General features: G+C 36.5%; 1 protein-coding gene across 4 annotated transcripts in view; it reads right to left on the bottom strand.

Annotated features, from left to right (window-relative positions):
• Window positions 1–21,465, bottom strand: part of qtman (queuosine-tRNA mannosyltransferase) — a 101,998-nt gene that overhangs the window by 40,547 nt on the left and 39,986 nt on the right. For all 4 annotated transcript variants that reach the window (XM_088931040.1, XM_088931041.1, XM_088931038.1 and 1 more), the window contains one exon: window positions 741–1,112. In XM_088931040.1, coding sequence (XP_088787166.1) covers window positions 741–1,112 — 372 coding nt within the window. The remainder of the gene's footprint in view (window positions 1–740; window positions 1,113–21,465) is intronic.

Below are 21,465 nucleotides of genomic sequence, written 5' to 3'. Positions count from 1 at the left end.
GTTCAGCTCTGGACCCGATGTGCTGTCTGCGTGGAGTTAGTATGTTCTCTCTGTGTTCACGTAGGTTTCCTCCAGGTTCTCTGGTTTCCAACCCACAGTAAGAAGGCATACTGGTAGGTTAATTGGCTGCTGGCAAAACTGGCATTGGTGTGAGTGTGTGTGCATGTCTGTGTCTGTCCAAGGAAATCTTAGATCTCAGATCAAAATGAATGAAGAGGGGATAAATCAGTATCCATTTGGATATTCCCTTTTTGTTCAGTAGAAGGTGAACTTTGAACTGCATTCTTTCATTATCAGTAAGTGCATCATACTATACAGTCTTGTTTATGCTGAATTCAATATTGATAGCAGTGATAGCAGTAAATGAGTAGCTACTCATTACATCTTTACAAAATTCCAACATGTTGGCTTCTGAGTCCTTGATATTCTTTAGCTATAAAAAGCAGACCTGCTACGCAAGTGGTAGCATGTTTCTAATGTGCTTCTCCTTGAAAGTTCAACCCTATTTGTTTGTACAGAGATAATTTCATTATCCTGTATATGGTTCCCATGAGTTTCTGTGTTTATGTTAAATGTTCACAGGAGAGAAGGCTGGCAAAGTATTTAGACACAATAAAAGAAGCTCTATCATGTTGTTTTCACATTTGATAAATTCTATTAGTGCACAAAATGCTTCTGTGTGTTTCCCATTTTTTATTTATTATGATCATGTTTAATTTAATATAAGACCCAACACCTACCACCTGTGAGGCCACACGATGTGGAGAGGTCTTTGTTGAGTAGCAGGTCTAACGCATCTCTGCTCCAGCACTCCTGTGCCACCAGGCTCCAAGCTGGGCTGCTGCTTGTCGTCTGCACGATGAGGGATCGCCGCTTCATCAGCTCTGCCCGTCTCCAGTGGAGGCTCAGGTGGGTAAAGGGCTTCTTCTTGTTCTGTGGTGCAAACCTTTTCACGGGGCTCTGGAGTCAGATCAGAAGTGCTGTTATCTGTTGGCAGCTCTGTTTCAGTGCAATGTTTGGAGCCTGAGAAGCTTCCTGAGAGGCCTGGATATCTTTTTTCCTCAAAGTCCAGCCTCCTCTTGTAGAAATTTAGTTTGTGCTCTGGAAGAAATCTAGCAAAAATATATAAAAAAAAAACTTTTATCAAAAAAATCCTATCCGGAAATTTGCATTGCAGAACAAGGTGTAAATCAAAATGTCCCAGAGCATTTTATTGAGTCAACACAAGTCCTAATGTTTTTTTAACATTTTTTATTGATAATCGACAAAAAGAGTTCACATATGAAAGCTGATATTGCTTTTCGAAATGCAACGATCCTTAGATGGGGTTGTAAATTTACAATAAAACTAAGGTGTTCTCTTTAAAACGTTATTCCTTATGCACAGCCTGTTACACATTATAAATGAAAACTGATTCAACTGAAGTATTTCTAAAACTGTGTATTAAAAATGAAGTTCCCCAGCAATAATTAGCCTTTCTTATGATGTGACATGTCTCAGAATCTTATCTTAATATTTTGCCATACATATTTTTTCTTCTGTGATACTGTTGTATTATTATCATCAATGCAATTTAACTGCAATGTACTGAACCATCCCCAGAACATTAAACAAAGCATGATTAGATCTTTATCTTACAGTTACGTTTTCAAGTGTTAGCTCAGTGTTCAATCAACAGCTATAAAGCAACGTGTCAGCACGTTTCTATATCCATGGAAGAAATCCACAGATATTCTATAACATAATCAAATGTTTATAAACACAAGAAATTGGTGCGGGAGCTGACACAGGTAAAGACGAGAACTGAAGGAAAATGTTTCTTGTGATGCTGTGATTTCTGCACAGCGATGCCAGCCTCCCTAAGGAACCCTACCCTTTCATTTTTTATTTACAAACATTTTGCCCATTTTACATCAACTTCCCACTCTTACACACACCTTAATAATAATGAAAACAACAGTAATTTAACATACTCTTCATTATTTAAGTAAATAATGAACAACTACATAATCATTCATGAAACAATGATCCTTAAATTGAAATCAAAACTGTTAATATTACTGGGAAAACTGATTTTGTGTATGATTTAGTCATTAACATTTAATTCACATCTCATATTTGCTGTCACCCCCTTAGATCCAAGAATTTTTCTCATGGTCATGTTTTCAATTGAAATTCCACCAGCATAAGCACATCAGATTTATTTAGGGTCTGTCTGCACTATCTGGACAACAGACATGTGACTTTGATTAGAACTGTAGGAAATTATCTACTGGACGAAGCTGTCATTGATAACTTTTAGATTAGTGCTTAGTTGTGCACAATTACAATTGCACTGCCACTTAAATATGAGGTCCCATTCCCCTCCAAAAAACAGAAGGAAAACTGACCCTTTTTCTCATGGTCCTTCAAAGTGCAGAATATGTTCCTACCACATGCTCCATAAACTTGTTAATTTAACTGAATTGTGTGGATGCCTTTTATACACAACTCTATTTTTTTCCATATTAGTGATTCGTTGATTCATTCCAAGGTCAAAAAACATTAAATTGTTCTTGATTCAAAGCTGCCCTCAACATGCGTATTTCAATGGCTGCCAAAAGGCTTAAAATATCTTAAATTCATTTGTGCCTGTGATTAGACGATGAGGTGAAAGACAAGCACATGAGAATAACAAAGCCAATTTTAGGACACTCTGGATAGGTGGAGTGGCCTTACACTGGGACCGCAGGGCAGACTCTGTGTGGAAGATGGTTTCAGCACCACAATTTATCTTCTTAATATGATGCCTCTCAAGGGCCCAGATCATTATTTCAACAATTAAATATAACACTTTTTAAATCTGTTTGGGAGGGGAGGAAACCTAAATTGCTCGTTATGAAACTTCAGGCTCTAAGAAATGGAGGAGTGTGGGGGGTGGGATCAATCCTCCTAATCTTCAAACATGTCAATGTGTTTTTACAGAGATAACAAAGATTAAGATACAGTACTGTCTGAGAGCCTTCTACCTTTCACACTCACACAGCCACGCACCACTAGAGCACTTTAAGTGAGGCCCTGGCCACCACACAATTATAGTAGGAACAAAAACAGAAAAACAGCCCTACATAAAAATATGCCCAAGTGGTTTACAAAAAGAAAAAACAATATCATAAATATCAATGGTTTATCCACCTAGATGCCATATTATAGAGAAAACCCCTTCAATAAAAACAAGCAACGTAAGTATCATGGGAAGTCTTTCAATAGGAAAGGAGAACCATAAATTTCTGTGCTTTCTGATTTACATTAGCTCTTGCAACATTAACAGTTCTGCAGCTGTTTGACTGGACTCTCACCAAAATTGCCAAATACATTCAAACTACTGAATCATACACAAGAGTCAAAGAATCACATGATCTAAAAAGTGTGACCACCTGTCAAAGCTTAGCTGAATTCAACACAGTATTCTGTCCCACTTGTAATGAATACCTTCAAAGGTTATGACAGTAGAATTGCAGGAATTAGGTCTCTTCTGTAGATGAAATGGTAATATAGAAACATATACATATGCTCTAGGAATGTTAGATATAAAAGCTTTTTTGGATGAAAAGGCCTTTGGAAAATATAACTGGTTTCAACATTAAAGGCTCACCAAGCCTATGCATATTAATTGATGACAGAGAACTTCATCCTATACCACAAACATATCAAAAAAGGATAGTACTTAGTATCATGATAGCCAAGAGAATTATACGACACCACTGGAAAATGGACACACTGCCAACTCTCAGAATGATTTTCTTCAATGGACGCTTACAAACAAATCACAAACAAAACAATAATATATGAATAAGAATCATAAGAAATAATAAGGCACAGAATCTATTATGTTAACATTCAAATCAAATAAAATCTACACAATGGAATATTAGAGTACTTGCACAACACTAGTATGCTACTATGTACAGTATATACCTATGTCACATAACTTAAAAATGGTTTCAATTCTTTGTAAATGGAAGGAGGCTTATGTGGTTGTTAGTAGACAGTCAATCCAAGGATCCCACCAACCCACCCACTTCTAGGCAGCCGGAAAGCTTCAACAACATGGGTGGGTAGCTGTTCCAGACTACCACACCCCTTTGTGTAAAGGTGTGCTTCTTGTTCTGTTTAAAACTTACTTCCACATGCGTTCCATCTCTGTCCATGTTCTTGGTTCATTTTTCAGTGTTATCACATAAAGAAAGGGGAACTTGGAGGAAAGTAAAGGAAACTATTCATTTTTTTTTATTATTATTATTGTTGCATTTAACCCAGCACAGAATTTACAGAGGCCTCCGGGAGACCCATTTACACAGCAGAGCATTGTCTGGAGCAATCTGACTGGGGTACCCTGCACAAGGCTAACAGAGCAATGCCCCACCCAGGATTTCATCACACAACCCACTGGTCCAGAGCCCACAGTCATAAGCCGATGAATGAAAAAATCAACGTTTCCTTATTCAGCATGCCAACAACACTAGCTTGCCATTCACATTTAACCTACTGCAAGTATGAGAAACATAGAAATGTCATATCTGTTTCCCACTCTTTACCTAGAAGACTGGTTTAGAAAAGCACAAGCAAGCACCAAGAAATGATACAGTCTATCGCTGCATTTTGAAACTCTGTTGTGAGCAACATTAACTATTCATCTCTGAAGAAAACACTGAAATTCATTTTTTTAGAAAACAGCAAAGTGAAAACTTGAACAAAACATGCACATGTAATGGGACTAATCACTGTATAGGATGTTTTCTGGTGGTGTAGCGGAGCATTAAAAATACTACACTGACTCTAGAATGGCTACTGGCACCTTCTGTCTCTGTCATTTTGTTTCTCTTAAAAAAATGGAAAAAGAGACCGAGAAAAGAGAAGGAGAATGGAAAGATGGTGATGTCAATGCCGAATGAATAGAAACCACATTTGAAGTGTTGGCACTGAAGCTGATGTTTAAGGCCAGATCAATTTATGACTGAAAGAGTTCTGGATTGCATGTTACTGAGCATCATGGATAGCTTTTATCCCTCTCTCATAAATAGCAAACGAAAATGTACATTCTCTCTAAAGAGCGAGCCCCCTTAGAGCCAGCACAGGTTGTACCTATTAGGCCAGCTTAGTAATTTAAGAAACTATGCAATTGAAGGGAAAAGGAGTGTGAGAGTGAAAAAATAAAGTCAAGTAACTTATGTCATTCCCAAAGTGCCGTTTTGAAAAGAAGAGCACATTACAGGGGAGGACTGCGGTGCATAGTTCACCTCTTTAGGAACTTGTGACTGTTCTTCAGTATTACTGAGCACATTAAAGCACAGTTTACAATCATTTTAGATCGGAATGTTTTCTTATTGTACACTAAAACAGCAGCATTACCTGGCAACAGTACCTGGATCAGAGACCTCCAAGGAACACCATCCTGCTCTTGTGAGTGGTATTGGTGGACCAGCAGGAGGAATGGGGTCCTGAGTTCTTGGTTATTAAAGAATCACAGTGCTGTTTGAAAGAGTAGGTGTGCCCCAACTACATTTCATTCCACTCCGCCTGCATAGTCTGGTCTGAATCGAATGTTCCCCTTTAGTTCAACTGGGAAAACACTTCATTACATGATCTACTGGTGTATTTCTGCAAAGCTGCTACACATCAATGGTGGATGAAAGGATCAACTCATACGTAAAGCACTTTGGGATCATTTGGGATGAAAAGTGATATTTACATGCAATTATTCTTCTTAAAATACTTTTGCCAGTCAAAGCTAATTTGCTATTTGCTGATGTTTAAACAGTGGTTAGCGACTTGTTTCTTTAGATGACTAACGTATATGGTGCTGAACATACAGCACACGTACTGCAGTTTATTATAAGAATGTCTTTCATTGTTACAGTAAGGAGTTTAAGAAGCATGCAACATTAGAGAATGCACAAAAGCAAATTATGGAAAGGATGGGATTTTTTTAAATCTGGATGGATTCATAAGAAGTAAAATTTTTTTTTTAATACAGTGAAAATGATGTAAAATCATCCTATAGCCAATATACGTAACACAAGTAACTGGACGAGTATATATATAAATGACTGGGCATCGCTTGTCACTCAACGAATCTTATATTAATACCTATTTTTATCACTGAAGATCAAGATTTTGAAACCAATAAAGTGTGTAAAAGAAAGTGTGAAAGTAACATTACTTTGTCTTATTTAATATTACTTTTATTACTTCCATTACCTGCTGTTGGGAGCACCTCCGAGCACCTCTGCACTTACAGTTAAAATAACAGACTTTTCTTCCTCAACCTCTGCATTTACTGATGGATCCCGGCAAACATCCTTTTCCAAATCGCATCTAAGCACTGGGAACAGAGAACCCTCCGAGGAAACAGTATCCTAACACTTTAATAGTTAAGTATTTTATGAGAAAAATGTTTCCAAATGTTTCTCAAAAACTTTCCAAACCGCACCAAAGAAATGCTATAGTAATATTATGTTTCCCCAACGTCTCCATTATGATAGCCTGGCTTCACTGTAATTGCATCAGAAACTTGGGTTTAGACTCTCTATGACATAGTGGGCTATTTACGTTTATAAGAACTGCATGTATTTTTTAAGGGAAGAAAAATCGCTCTTGTTTTAGCCAACAACCAGTTCTGTAGACATCCTGTAAGTAAAGGTTAGTTTTAGCAACGTCTCTCTCTTCCAAAACCATCTTTTTAATGATGCCCTGAGCTAAGCAAGACGAGGTAAAACCACAGTTATGTGCTTCACTGTCTCCAGCTGACCACCTACTTCAACTTTTATGAGGGTAGAAGACACCCAGTCATTTGTGAGCTTGTATGCAGAAGTTTGGCTTTAACAAACTCAGGTATAAAAAGGTAAAGCAGAAGCCACAGGACCTTCAAAACACTTTTTCTTCCAGTGCTTGGTCATAAAGGCCATACAAAGCCATCAAACTTCCCAACTCTATACACAAGGATAATCACACCTTATAAAGCACAAGCAGATTGTATAAAAATGTGTTTGTTGCATATTAATTATATATGTAATTATATATTTGTCTAGTTTGTTTTTATATACTTGCTAAATGCATTTACACAATTTGGTTATTTACAGTACTAAATCAAAATGCAGTTTTCCATAGTTACAGCTAAAAAGCTTAATTTCTAATCAGTAAAATGCTACAGAAGACTTTCATCAAGTACTGCAAATCAGCAAAATATGAAATGAATCTTGAAAGACGAAAACGATTTTGATACCCCACCCCCAGTCTGTTTGGCTGCATAATCTACTAAAGATTAAAAATTACTATCATAAAACAGACATTCCCTGAAAGTAATCCCCCCACCCCCCTTAAAAATCAGCACCAAAGCCTTTGCTTCTAGTTATGTCTGACTGTATTTTAAACAGTTCTAATCATATACCTTTGTGGACACTTAATTAAAATTACAAAACCAATTTTAATCTGTAGTCCAATTAATATGCAAATATATGCAAATTCAGTAAAACAAGGTGGTGATTAAGTTAAGGACACTCTATTTCATGTCTCCTTTAAGTGTGAAAACAAACCATCTTTTTTTAGTACTTGTACTGATGGATTGTGATGTTTACAGGATGCATGCTGAGCTAAAAAAAATTAACCTTTTTAGCATAATTTCAAAAACAGGATATATGAAAGGCATGCAGAAGTAGTAGTGATCTGGTGTCTTGTTGTGTGGTCAAGACGTCACAAAGTCATTTCACAGCCATCATGCAAATCTTCAATAAGGTCACTGCAAAGTGAAATTTCTGTGTTGGCCATTTAGAGGGCTGTTTAACATTCAGGAGTGAGTTTTCCAAGCTTGAGGTGAGAGTTGACAATTCTAAAGAAAAGGACCTCATTTCTAATTAAGGCTTAGAGATAGCCTTTCAATGTCACATAGCAAGTAGTGAATGCAGGTAAAGAATAGGAAAAACAGCCATAGGACTGAGGCCAAATACATCAAAACAATGCAGCAGTAACTTTGAAAACATTGTACTTTATCAACAGCATAATAAAGTTGTGTCATTACACACTACTTTAAAACTAAAAATAAATATTTATTTGGTCGGATCACCAAGTCTATATACAGTACCTGCAAAATGAGAGAGTGCTTGAGAGGTGCAAGATAACTGTTAAATGTTATTCACATTTAAATGAAAACTGGCAAAAAGCAGAACATTTTGAAATAAATTGCAGAGGAAACAACCTATACATTTCACACAGTAATAGGAACACAAGTACAAGAGCGAATTTGCTCATTTCTGTATTTCTCTTTTTTCCCCAACACCACTGACGTAACATAATTGTTGGTGGTGCAGTGGATTTCATAAATGACACCATCCAATTAGCTTTGGTCTCGCTGCAGGACTTATGTTTGCTAACTCGAGTCTTTTTTTCTAAACGAAAGGCAAGAACAAAGCCAAGGACATCAGAGCTGCGGTGCACAGAATTGGGCATCACATTTAAAACTTACTGGATCTCAGCCTTCTGAAATCTACCAACTGTAAATAAATTTCAATTCTAAAATAAGTAATAATGAATCACTTACTTCATATTAACAGAGGCTATGACAATTCCATACTAGAGCTCAAAGAACAGAATAAAGACTCTCAGGAAAATAACATTTGAATAAAAAACTAGCACATTTCCAAAGGTTCGAAAGGGTGATTTTCAGTAGGGTTATTTTACTTTATCAAATTCAATGCACTTATTTTCCGATTTGATTTTTTTTCACTGTAGCTTCCACTAAAGCAAAATAAAAACTTACTAAAAACATATATTGAAACATTTCATTAATTTCAAGACTCTTTATTTGAAAACATAGACCAAAGACCAAAAAAGTAATACAAAGATGATGAACTAAGACAAAACAAGAAACAAACTTCAATACATATTAAAATAGCAAATAATTAATAAAGAATATGGTTTTATACAAATACATATGACTTCACTAAACAAAATCAATACTGCTATGCTAAATTTAACCGACAAGTGGATTTCTTAATTAAATGACTCAATCCAATACAAATTCCCTTTATATATGAACCATTTTATTCACTATATTAGGTTCTGACAGGAAAAATATTGAGTTGATTGCCACCCACTGCATTCATTTGTTATTTCCACAGGCCCTGACTAGAGGAGAGTGCACAGACAGAAGCCTATATAATTCAATGCCACAAAAAGTCTGCAAACACATGTAACCTAGATCCATGTTTCACAATGACAGTGTGTGATAGTGGAATGTGAAGTATTAATGCTTGTGTCACTGTTCTCCTACACTCTACTGAACTTTAACAGAAAGCAGCTGTGAAGATGATATGTGGGCCAGTCATTTGAAGAAACACAAGGATTCATTTTGTTTGCAAAAATGAGAAAACAAGAGTGCTTATTGTTAATATTCTATTTAATTTACACATTTCAAATGTATAGAAATATTTGCTTCTGAACAATAATGACTCGAGTTAAAGAGGGACTGTCAGTAATTAAATACACGGAACCCTATGTTTTTCAAATATTTTCATTTTACTAATGAAAGCACAACTGTTCATCTGAAAAAATAAGAATCTATATGAGTGTACTATTTACAAAAAAAATAAGTAAAGCTATTATGCTAATTATAAAAAACCTCCTGCTGTGTACTCAAGAGAAATACATATTTAATACAAGTTTGGTAATAATCAATCAAAACCTAACAGTAAATTATGATACAAGGGCAAAAACTGAGGAGGGTTTAACTGAACATAATTGCCATTTAAAGTAGGTGAACCACAGTTTTAAAAAAAGTGGAAAAATTTATTTCTGAAATATCAAGTAATGAGATTGCACAGGGCTAACTGCAGCCAGTTTTGTGGATCTGTTTTGGATCCAGCAACAGGATGAATAATAAGTCATGTAGTCATCATTTTCAGTGTGGTAAACTTGGACTGTGCTGTATCATCTTTAAGACTGCAGGGCTAGCGATGATTAATTGTTATTCAAATTTAACTATCTAGGTAGGAATGAAACACATTCAAATCTATAACTATGTAAATGTTTTAAAGCAACAACTTTAAAATTGATCTTAACAGGCTTCGCAGTAAGTACAATAGCATTTTAAATAATGGGGGCAGACACTGAGTGATAAATTGTGTACAAAGCAGACATCAAGCGCTGCCAGGCGAAGCTCCCCCTGAGTGGACAAGGAATGGCTTGTAGAAAGGTATTACTGATGGTACTGTCTGGCAGGTCCAGAGAGAATTTCATTCAATAGGCAATTTTAAAATTGAATGAGGAGGTTTGACTAAGCAATAAAATCCAGCTCCAGTGCCAGTGAGAGGTACTTAGGAGGAATGCCACCAATTATCTTATTTATAAATCAACGGCAATTTCACTGATGACTTTATCTTAAATTTGATTAAACACAAATTTCAAAGTCAAAAATCATTTGATCTAATTCCCTTTATTGGTAATAATCACAAGTCTCCCCAGCCTCCACTAATCAAAAATTCCATTGATTTTCAGCAGGCTGAAACTAGCTTTGAAGAGAAGAAGACTAAACAGAAAAGCAGGCCTCGACATTAAGAGCGCTTAAGTGACCAAAGAATATGCTAGTTCGTACTTTTGGCAGCTAAAATCCATGTACACTAAATGTCAACCAATACAAACCTTGCCTTGACTGATAATTATTAGTCATCATGATAGCACAATATGTTATTGTACTACAAAATTCACAATAAGAAACTGGGCTTGAAGTTACATAAATTTTAGTGGGTTCAAGTGTGATTCATATACTGCACATTCTTTAACACATTATCAGACAACTGCTTTACCCAGGTAAAACAACTAAATGAAGAGGTCCCCCCTCTGAATCCCTTTGCTGATTGCAGCTATAAAACAAAATCAAATCATTAAAACACATTAAAATCCACATTACAGTCACTGCAAAATATCCAGCAGTCAAAGAGTATCAGTGACTCATATGTAGCTCACTCTGCAGTGCTTCTTAATAGATTTTTAAAATAATACTGGTCTAGTGATTCTGGCAACATGATCAGGAACTGTGTTCAAGTGTCTGTGGGCAAACGCCAAAGGATCATTATGGCATGGCTTAAAAGTCATATTTACAGGAACCAAATATGCTCAGTGAACTCCAGGTTGCCTTCAGAGTACAGAAAAGCACTTCCTGTGAATACTAAGAATCCAAACTTCAAAAAGAGTAAAAAAATCATTTTTATTACTTTAAACTCACACCATGGTACAAACACATTTTTCAAGGTGAGTTTTAGATGGAAAAAGCTTTCTAAAACATGAGTACCACACTCAGAACTTTAGGACTAAAACAGTTTACACAGCAATACATCAGGCGGTCAAGAAAAGACATGCTTCAACTGCATGCGGTTTTGACAGATGCAATGTACGTAATGGTGCCCTTTCCACTAGCACGCCCAGGCTGCACTGGGGCTGCCCCATTCTGCCTGGACCGGCTCAGGATTGCCTGGGCCACCTGCCCACTGCAGATTCAGAGCCCTACAACTGACGTCATGCATCATGAAACTGCTGACTTGATACTGATGCTGCTGGTTGCCCTGAGCCAAATTACTAAATTCAAAACACGTTTGATTTTCTTTGGATACAATGAACACTTTTTAGAGCACTAGATGTTCTTGTACAATTTTCTCCGTTTCTTTATCTTTCCGCAATATGATCTACGTCATGTCTTAGGTATTTTTTTTTTGCTTTATCATAAATTTGGCATGAGTGCTTTAACTTGTTCATTAAAAATTCACAGAAAAGGAGAATCTCCATACAGCTTTCCTATACTGCCACATATTTACACAGAATTCTACTATTGACCAACACAGTGGTAAAAAGCATTAATATGGCATACATAAGCATTAATAAATTGATAAGAGAAGAAGGAAAACAGAACGTTTCGGCCATGGAGCCTTCTTTAGATGTGAGGGGCGGAAGAAGCCTTCCTCACACCTGAAGAAGGCTCCACGGCCGAAACGTTGCGTTTTCTTTCTTCTCTTTTCAGCGTGGAATAAACCTATTTCTTGATCATTTGCAGCCTACGCATGCTGACGCAGCCACCCACCTGAACTACTACTTCATAAATTGATGTTTCCCACATGTTTTTGCTCAATTGTGTTGCATAAACTTTAGTAACAAGCTAACTACCCCTTCAGAAATACAATACAAACTGGAAACGCTAATACAAAACTTTACAAAAACAGATTTATAGAAAAGATATTGCCGGTGTGTATCTTGGACACAGAATTCTTCCAGAGAAGAAAACCCAGACATTCTGGAATTTAAGGGAATGTCCAGCACTGGAAGGCAGCAGGAATTTAACCATTTTCAGTCCTGAACAGAGAAGAGTATGAGGGGACATGTTACAAGTATTCAAATTCCTCAATGTTATTGGTATAGCCAATCCAGCAGACATCTCAGAATGAAAACTGAAACACGAACCGAAGGGCACAAATGTAAGCTACTGTAAGAAGGGCATTTAAAACTGGGAGCAGGAGGCTCTTTTTCACTCACAAGGATGTGGAAGTATGAAACAAGCTGCCCAGCCATGTTGCTGAAGCTGATCTCTATCCTGTCCTCTCTCAAGAAAAAGCTTAAGAACCTTGGATAAATTAGCTAATAACACAAATGGGCTCTATGGCCTCCTCTAATTTTTAAACGTTTGTTATGTTCTTATGTAAAAATCTCAACTTTACAAATGTGACCTGCAGGCTTGATTGTATAATCGATATTCCCTTTGACATGTAGCTATCAACAGTCCTTATTATGCAGTTATGTCTTAAGTCTAGATTAGGCCATATTCTACCTGTGTGTATTTTAGTTGTATGCTTGATAAAATATCAAGTTCATGTTAACCCAACAGAAACAGATGAATAGTCAACAAAGGACAGAGGAGGCAGAACATAGGAATGAAAACCTACTATGATATCGGGACCAAATGTTTGCTCTTATACTGTATCTATCTGTCTTTCTCCATTAAGTATCGATGATCTTTTTACAGACAGATCTCAGCAAAGTTTTGAAAATCCACAATTGTTCCCATGCACATTTTTTCCACATTAAATGCATCAAGCCCTGGATATGATTCAATTTTAAAATCTAAAATTCTCCAAATTTTGAGATAAGCCCATTACACTTCACAACCAACAGCTGCCTGGCAAGAAAACAGCCGTGGTAAAAGGCAAGACATATGAATAACAAGAAAGTTTCTCTGTTGTTAATTACTCACAACAGACTATTAACCACAATATCAAACATATATTCCACCAATGTAGCATTTTAAAGAGTACTTCATTTTCAACAGAGTAAATTATTTTATATATAAAATTGTTAAAGTTAAAAAAAGCACAATTTCCATTCCTAATATAAATCAATGCCTGAATACTTTTTTGTTTCATATAGAATGCATCTCTTAACTGAGTTTTATTGGGCTGGAACACTTAATAAATATAACACTTTCTTTTTGCAAGAAGAGCCAATGAGTTGCAAAAGGGATAAACAAGCTCTCAAGTCATTCTTTTTCAATTAAACATCTAATGTACTCAATGATGCAATCTGCTGAGTACAAGCCATAACTAAATGTAAGCCCTTAAATAAACCTGAAAAAAACAATACTTAAAAATGTAAAAACTGAAGTATTTAAAATATTTTAAAGAAATAATTTTATGAACTTTCTAAATACACTGAACAGACATTACAGACACAGTTAGCAGAACACTAAATCTCTCTAATGATGTCATGTGCTCAATGTAAAGCTGTCTTCTAAAGGTTTTTACATCTCTATACCCCTAAACAAATCCACTTTTCAGAAACACATTTTTCTTTATACAATTAATCAAATTAGAACTTAAACTAAGAATGTCTGTGTAAAAAGAGGAAGTTATATTTGAAAAACATAGAACATCCAAAATCATTGAAGTAAAATTTTAATCACATGCAAATGCAGCAGGCTGTGTACAAAAGATCCCAACTCATGTTTTTCTTTTGGTACTTCAGAAAAATAACTAATTTACTTCTTTGGGCATAAATAACCAGCAAGACAAGTCCTGGATTTCTGCTTGCTCTTTTCTACTGCTGTATACAGTATTTCTCAAGTATAATTATTAATAGTTTGAATTTTCCTAACATTAGAGGACTGATCATTCAGACCCTTGAGGTAAAAACAGCATTAGGATGGACACCCAGATTCTTCTACTTCAGAAAATGAAGTTTTAAAACTAGTTCATGAATACACATTTTTCGTGACCATATATTTTTCTAATAATTTCAAGGTTTTAAATTATTTTAAACACTAGCACGAGTTTTGATCTGTAATTCATTTCTATTTATTATGGTTATCCCTTCAAACTTCAGAAGGTCATATGGACTTAATTATGGTTCAATCTGGCACACAGAATGAGCAGAAGAAATGGGTCAATCGCATACTTATACTTCATACATATCTGCTGTTCCTTTATGAAAAGCAACTTACACTGCCGGAGAATTAATCAGTTATGAATCTGCAACTGAGAATTAACACAAAATGAAAGACATATAACAGTTGTTGTTATGAGTTTGTTTCAAAGTCTTTCAGATTAGGGGATCGAGTGCTTCTGTCCTTCACACCAGTACATGTGATCAGAGTGCCTGAAAAATGATTTTCTGCTCAAGGTGGGAAGACGTGTGTTAAAAAGTGACAGCGAATTATAGCTGACAAAAAAAGTAATTATATATCTATGTAATTGCAAATAACATGAAAGACTCCCATCTTTTCCATCATGTATTAAAGGTGAATATATCGTGGTACAGTCATGTTCTAATACAGTAAACTGTGATTGTCTATCAGTAAAGCAGTGTGAATGTGCCACACCAACATCAGGACTTAGGTAGGCAAAACCCTTTTACTGTGGTGAATGCTGAGGGCGCGAAGAAGAAAAGCTCACAGGAATCACATAAAAACCGAATGTCTTAATTATCGCTTAGTCAGGGAAAGAGGTGGGCTCATCCATTACTAGACATCAGTAATCCCCTGAAAGTTTCCATTACATCTGTTCCATTACAGCCAATCCATGCCAGGATGGGCCGTGGCTGTTTCCTCTGCTTATTGTATTCATAAACTAAACCAGGCAATATCTTTGCCACTTGAACCTTAACGGAGCCCTAAAAATGATCTGATTCAAGGAATTCCATTTTTATGACTTCTCAGCACATGGAACAGTGTATAGTGTAGAACTAATGCAGAAGTGAAAATCCTGGGTATCTCTCCAGGAACAGTAACGATCTGTGATAAAGCTTTCAGTATCTGATGGCCCAAAATGAAAACATGTACTAGTAAATAGAATGGTAAAGAGTTCAACCTCCCACAAAACATAATAACCAAAGAAATCTTACAAAATAATAAGAGACCACACAGCCCATCTCGCCCAGTTGGTTAGTAGCTAGTAGCTATTTGATCCAAGAATCTCATATAGCCATTTCCTAAAATAAAGTCCAAGTAGTAGCTTCAACATTTCAAGACATTAACAGGAAAGAGGATGATCCTGATATGACAAAAGATGAAAACATATTTTGATAAACTATCTGGATTTTAGGGTTGTTGAATCCTGTCTATCTTATTTCTTGTGGAAATAAATGTTTTGCACAGTCTGGTACATTGAGTGGTATATTGTTTACTTTCACTGCAGGAAGACTATTTACAGGCATACATTTCAAAATGGAAAAAAAAAACTATTGTGCTGCTAAATTTTATAAATGCAAGAATGTAAACCATTTAAATCAAACATTTTCAGCTAATGTGCTTTGTAAAGGATGGGCATTTCGATTCTGATTTTGATAGTAATTCTCAATAGAATTAGTATGCAGGATGGTGATGGATGGAACTTCTTTTTCAAAATCTTGTCTCCTTTCTTAAGAATCTAATGTATTCAAACAGTCAAGAGGTAGTTCACACAGCACTTGCACAAGGAAAAGAATATTTTCAAATAGTAATCCTTTTTTAAATAAAAAGAAGAAAACTTTCAATACTCCTTGGATTTCACTTTTATAAAAGCTCACTAGTCTCAATTATCATCCCTCCTCACCTCTTTCAAATGAAAGTGAAAGCCCAGTAGTGTTGCAAGTTTTTTTTTTGTATTATTTGATAGTTGAATTGCTAAATTATTCACCAAAAATAATATCACATGCATAAAGTACCTTGATATACCTTTGTGTTTTTCACAGGAAAAAGTTTCAAACAGGATACCCTAGAGCTCACAGGATTCGCAACAAATTCTGTATTTAAATCAGCCATTGTTGGACCTTCAGATCCCAAGAGCAACATTAATGGGCTTAAATCCCACATAGTGAGACATGGAAGCCAAAGCTGATTCCATCCCCACATCTGTAATTACTGTTTATCTGCAACTTAACGAAAATCATGAAAAAACCGAGCCCCTTCATGTGTGCAGTCTTTAAGGCAATAACATTCGGCATTCAAAGCTGAAGAACTTAAAAGACAATGCTTTCCTGTTCCCTATATGAATACTGCATTATTTTTGGAGCTCCACATTCAGTGCAAGGGGGAATGGCACTTGAAAACGTCTCTGCATGAGTAACACACAGGTCCCACAGCAGCATTCCCAAGTTCATCCGAGTGTGTTTAAATGAGGGCGGGAAAATGCATCATGCTCCTCGGCCACTTCCCACAAAACTAGATTCTCAATAAAGTTAAGGCTGCATCATCATCATAGCCGATGCCTTATTTTCAGCTTTTTTGTTTTGCTGAACATGTACAGCCTACACGATGTAAATTGGGGAATTTCAACAATGCTTTCAAAGTCATGCATTCTGTTGATGTGTGAAACAATTCCCAAGCCCAGCAATATTGTTGTTTATGCTGTTTCATTTTCTGGAATACAGCACCTGCTGGTCAAAAGTAAATTGATTAACTTAATGCGGCAGCTCCAAACAATTATGTAGCTCCTCCTGCATTGTACCCCAGACCTGAATAGTGAATAGAACGTGAGAGCTCAGAGGTTCCAAAGTGATAAATGAGTTTGCATTGTCTGTCATTGGACCTTCCTGCTAACCTAGGTCACTCCTTATTAAATTACCACTTGTCAATGTTTCAAATAGTGATTGATAAATAACCATGCCAAACCTGATAATCCAATAACTTGCTTTCCAGTCTACTCATTGCTATCTATTTTATACCTGTATGACCATATTTTTTGCTTCTTTGTAGCAAGCATCACATCAAACAGAGATCCGCAGCAATTCCTGCACGTCTGTGATTCAGAACTGGTCTGCCCTTCCTTGAAATATTCATGACAGAAATCTGTTCTGTTTTTATTTTAAATGATTTTGCATTGATACTTGCATTTTGTTTTAACAATGTCTCTATGATTTTTTTTGTTTCAATATCAACTAGGTTTAAATCAGCTAAGTGCCTGTTTGTGCAATGCATATCGACATTAGGCCCCAAAATACAATAATCCATTCATATTGTGACACAACACTTCAATTATAACAGTTCTGAAGGCGTTGTAATGCTGTAAAAAAGCCTGTAGTGCTTCCTGGACTCCAGACAGTCGGGAATGAGACATAAAACAAGACACTACAAGACGTGCCACATAACAGGGTACTCTGTGGAGACTCCATTCCAGCAACCGGCCTGCGAAGGCGGTCCCCTGTCAGCCCTCCTGGGGGTGCTCAAAAAGATGACAGGACCAGTGCCATCTCGCTGGAGCTGATGACAAACTCACACCACTGGAGGCAATGTCTTTACTTCAGTGAAGGGACAGCCCTGGTGCCACCTAGTACAGATCCCAAACCCTGCAGGTTCCCCAGACCCAAACTCTCTGTTCCTTTTTTTTTTTTACAGACTTTACCATCTCCAGAAACTGGAGAATGGAGGAAGGATATTATGCAATTTTAATGGAAAATAGAAAGCCGTTATGGCAGTTTATATAAATGAACAACTAGAATTGAAGGGGGGTACTGAACACAAAGACACAGGAGTTTACTGACCCAAGGATCTAATCCAGTCGTTTCTTGAACACGGCCAGGTTGTTGGGAGCAGTAAAAAGGAAGGGTAGCTTGTTCTAGACCCCACAACCCTTTCACAGAAGGATGGCAGTGATTTATCATGGGAGACGTCCATTTTCCTGATACCTGTGGGGAAATACCATGTAAAATGACAGTACACCCCAGCCAACCTGACAGAGCTGGAGTAAATGTGCAAAGAAGTACTGTACATTTTTATTGTTGTTTTTTTAAGCTTGGCGTTTTCTATTACAGTTCTTACTGATTTCCTTAACCGATTATAGTGTTCAGTTTTTGAGCATTCACGATTTGATGAAAGATATTCACTTTTAAAAAGAATTGTACACATTTTCTTCGACTTCAACAAAATGGGACATCATTTTGGTAGGTGATATTAGTGGACTTGTAGGAGGCAATTTTCCCTCTGGACCAGAACTCGCTACCCCGTGCCCCAGCACTGTAGAAAGCTCTATCCTCTGAATGAGGAAAGTGAGATCCTGACTACTTGGTCAATGAAGATCCAATGGCATCAATGACAAGAGCAAGAGTCTCAACCCTAGTGTCAAAGCTAAACCGCACTCTTGACTTGCACAATTTGGCATCCCTACAGTTCCAGTTTAATTAAATTGGTGTAGCAGATTCTTAGTTCTCCCTCTGATCTACTGTGCAGTGTGGCTACTGGGGCAAAATGGCTGTCACACGTCACCCTGTTGGGTACAGTGCTTAAAGAAGTCCTCTCCTATTTGTGAAGTCCTCTGGGAACTTTGAGGATGAAGAGTTACAGCAGTTCAAGCAATTATTACAATAATGTATTTAACCGCAAGAAATTAAAACTGGAAACCATTTGATATTTTGTCATGTGAGCGCACAGTATGTATAAAACACCAAACATGTCAAAACAGAATAATTTACAAAAGGCTTTCAGTGAAAACGACTAATTTGTGGTCCAAAAGTGTGAGACTGAAGAGACCAATCACAATTAAAGTGACTTTTTATTAACTAATGATTGCTAATGCATTTGACTGACACTTCTATGCAAAGCAACTTACATCTGCGCCCATTTAAACGACTGAGCATTTTACCGGAGTGACCCGAGAGAAACACCTTGCTCAAGAAGCACGGCAGTGCATCACCTGAAATTCAAACCCATAAAATTTCACATACAGTTACAAGCCCATAGCCCTAACCCTGCTCCACACTGCTAGAGAAAAGTTGGATTATTAACTAGTCACCATGTGAGTTTTCTCTTAATGTGACTTTATATGGGCACATTACCGCTAAGTAATTTAAAGCACATTGATTCTGGAGTATCTGGGAGTAGTCTCAGCACCTCTCAATACCTGTCGGAACTATTATCTGCTGTGTCAGAAGAGCTGCAAGGATACTGTAACACACACAGAGAAATGGAACTGCTGGCAGGGGCTCCAAAGTTCATTTCACTAATACACTGTCAGCCACACTGAGTAAAACAGCAAAGCCGTTTTGAAAAGTATGTAAATTTCCTGCCTCTTCGGGGACTTTTTAAGGTTTTTGTCAACATGAATAATGTTACTACTGAGTCTCAGTCATTTCTAAACTTTGACATTAGCTTTCTTTTTGAAAGTGTAGGAAACATACGTGCACTTAATTCCAATACTTAAATATGAAACACTGGTCAGTGTTTGCTGATCAAACCAACATCAATAAATTACCCAAAAACTCTGTCTCGACATGTAAACTAGAATTGATAAATATACAGACATATAACCAGTTGAGTCTCTGAAATGAATGCATTTAACTGAAGCATACCAAGAAATCAATATGTCTGGATTTTAAAATACAAAATAATTTATATAACAACAAACTTCACATAAAAACAATCAGTATAATTTCATTGTTTTATGACCTGTAACAACTAAATTATTATGCATCACTTTTACACTTCCTTAAAACATATTTAATATGCTTTACACCACTGTCAACTGAAAAGGCTGTTAAGTTCAAGGCTGATCAGTACTGTCAAGGCACATAGGTTTTTTAATGAAAGGGACAAATAAAAACATACTTCAAAGCAAAAAAACATTAAAAATCACCTCACATTTTTGCCTTTGGTCTTTCTGAGCATTTTTTCAAGGACTGGACAAACTAGAGCATTTTAAAAAAGACCGCAGGCATGTTGAATGATTGTCAGCCATGCAAATAATCACTTACTTACACTCTATGAGTTTGCTTTGGATAAGGCAAATTACCATTTGAAAATGAGCTGAAAAACACTCTGGGCAAGAAGCTTGCATCATGAATCTCAGCTCTTTTGCAGCAATTTTTTTTCTCTCGTACACACAGTCAAATCTCCTGCATCTCTCTGAAATCAGCTCTAAAGATATTTTAATAGTGTCTGATGGCCAGCTAGAGCTGGAGATTTTCACAAGAGGAAGTGTGCATTTTTTCAATGCTTAATAAATATTCAGTTCACTAGAACCAGACAAATGCTCATAAAACATGATGCACTTCACCCTTAATCTAACACTCCACTCCTTTCACTTGCAACAGCGTTTTGTTGACTATCACAACATTGAGTCACATTCAATTTCCAATATTATTTTTTCCTCCAGAGGTTTAGGAACAAACATCATCAATGAGTATGGAACCACACACTGCACATACATCAGTGCAACAGAGATGCATATGCCAACATAAAAATTCAAGCAGATTCTCAAATCAAGTCACAGTCTGCCACTAACTGGAAAAGCTATAAAACAAAATACTTATGACACTGTTACCGTAGGCAAAGTTTTCTGTGCTCTCATGTTTCAGGGACAACCCTTCCTCTGGGACTGAGCTTCAATAATTACTTATTACTGCCTTTAGTGTTTGCTTAGAAAAATATTTAGACTTAAGCATACAGTATTGATAATTTTCTTCCTTATACAGAATCACTTACTTGACTAGGCCACACAAAACAGATTTCAAAAATAGTCTGCACTCTTAATGCTCAGGTTTTCAGCCTCAGTTCCGTTTTCCTTCACCACACACATGGAAAGAGTTAATACTTAAAGAAACACTTAAACACAGAGTTAAAAATAACAAACAACAGTATGTTACATGGCTGCATTTAGTTTTCCTTGGCTATATAGGAGATGCCCATAAACCTAGAGCTTAATGTCGTTTTTCCCCATGTAGGTATATTGTTTTAATGATTTCAGGATTCTGCTTTTAAAGACATGAATGTGAGTATTTCTAGGGTGGTGTATTTCAGGTCCTTTTCTAAAGGAAATTACTAGCTCAGTTTGTAGATTTAGAAAATCTAAGGTAATTTCTTACTCTTTCCTAATTTAAAACTTTCAGCAGTCTACCATAAACTAAAAAAGAGGATTTATTTTAGATATTCTTCAATTAACATCTGTAAAAAAGGTCAGATTCATTTCACTGCTCAACCAAACTTTG

The sequence above is a fragment of the Atractosteus spatula genome, chromosome 13 (assembly GCF_055471065.1).
Source record: "Atractosteus spatula isolate fAtrSpa1 chromosome 13, fAtrSpa1.hap1, whole genome shotgun sequence".
NCBI lineage: Eukaryota > Metazoa > Chordata > Actinopteri > Semionotiformes > Lepisosteidae > Atractosteus > Atractosteus spatula.
Note: the sequence above shows the minus strand (reverse complement) of the source record. Positions and strands in the feature narration are given on the sequence as shown.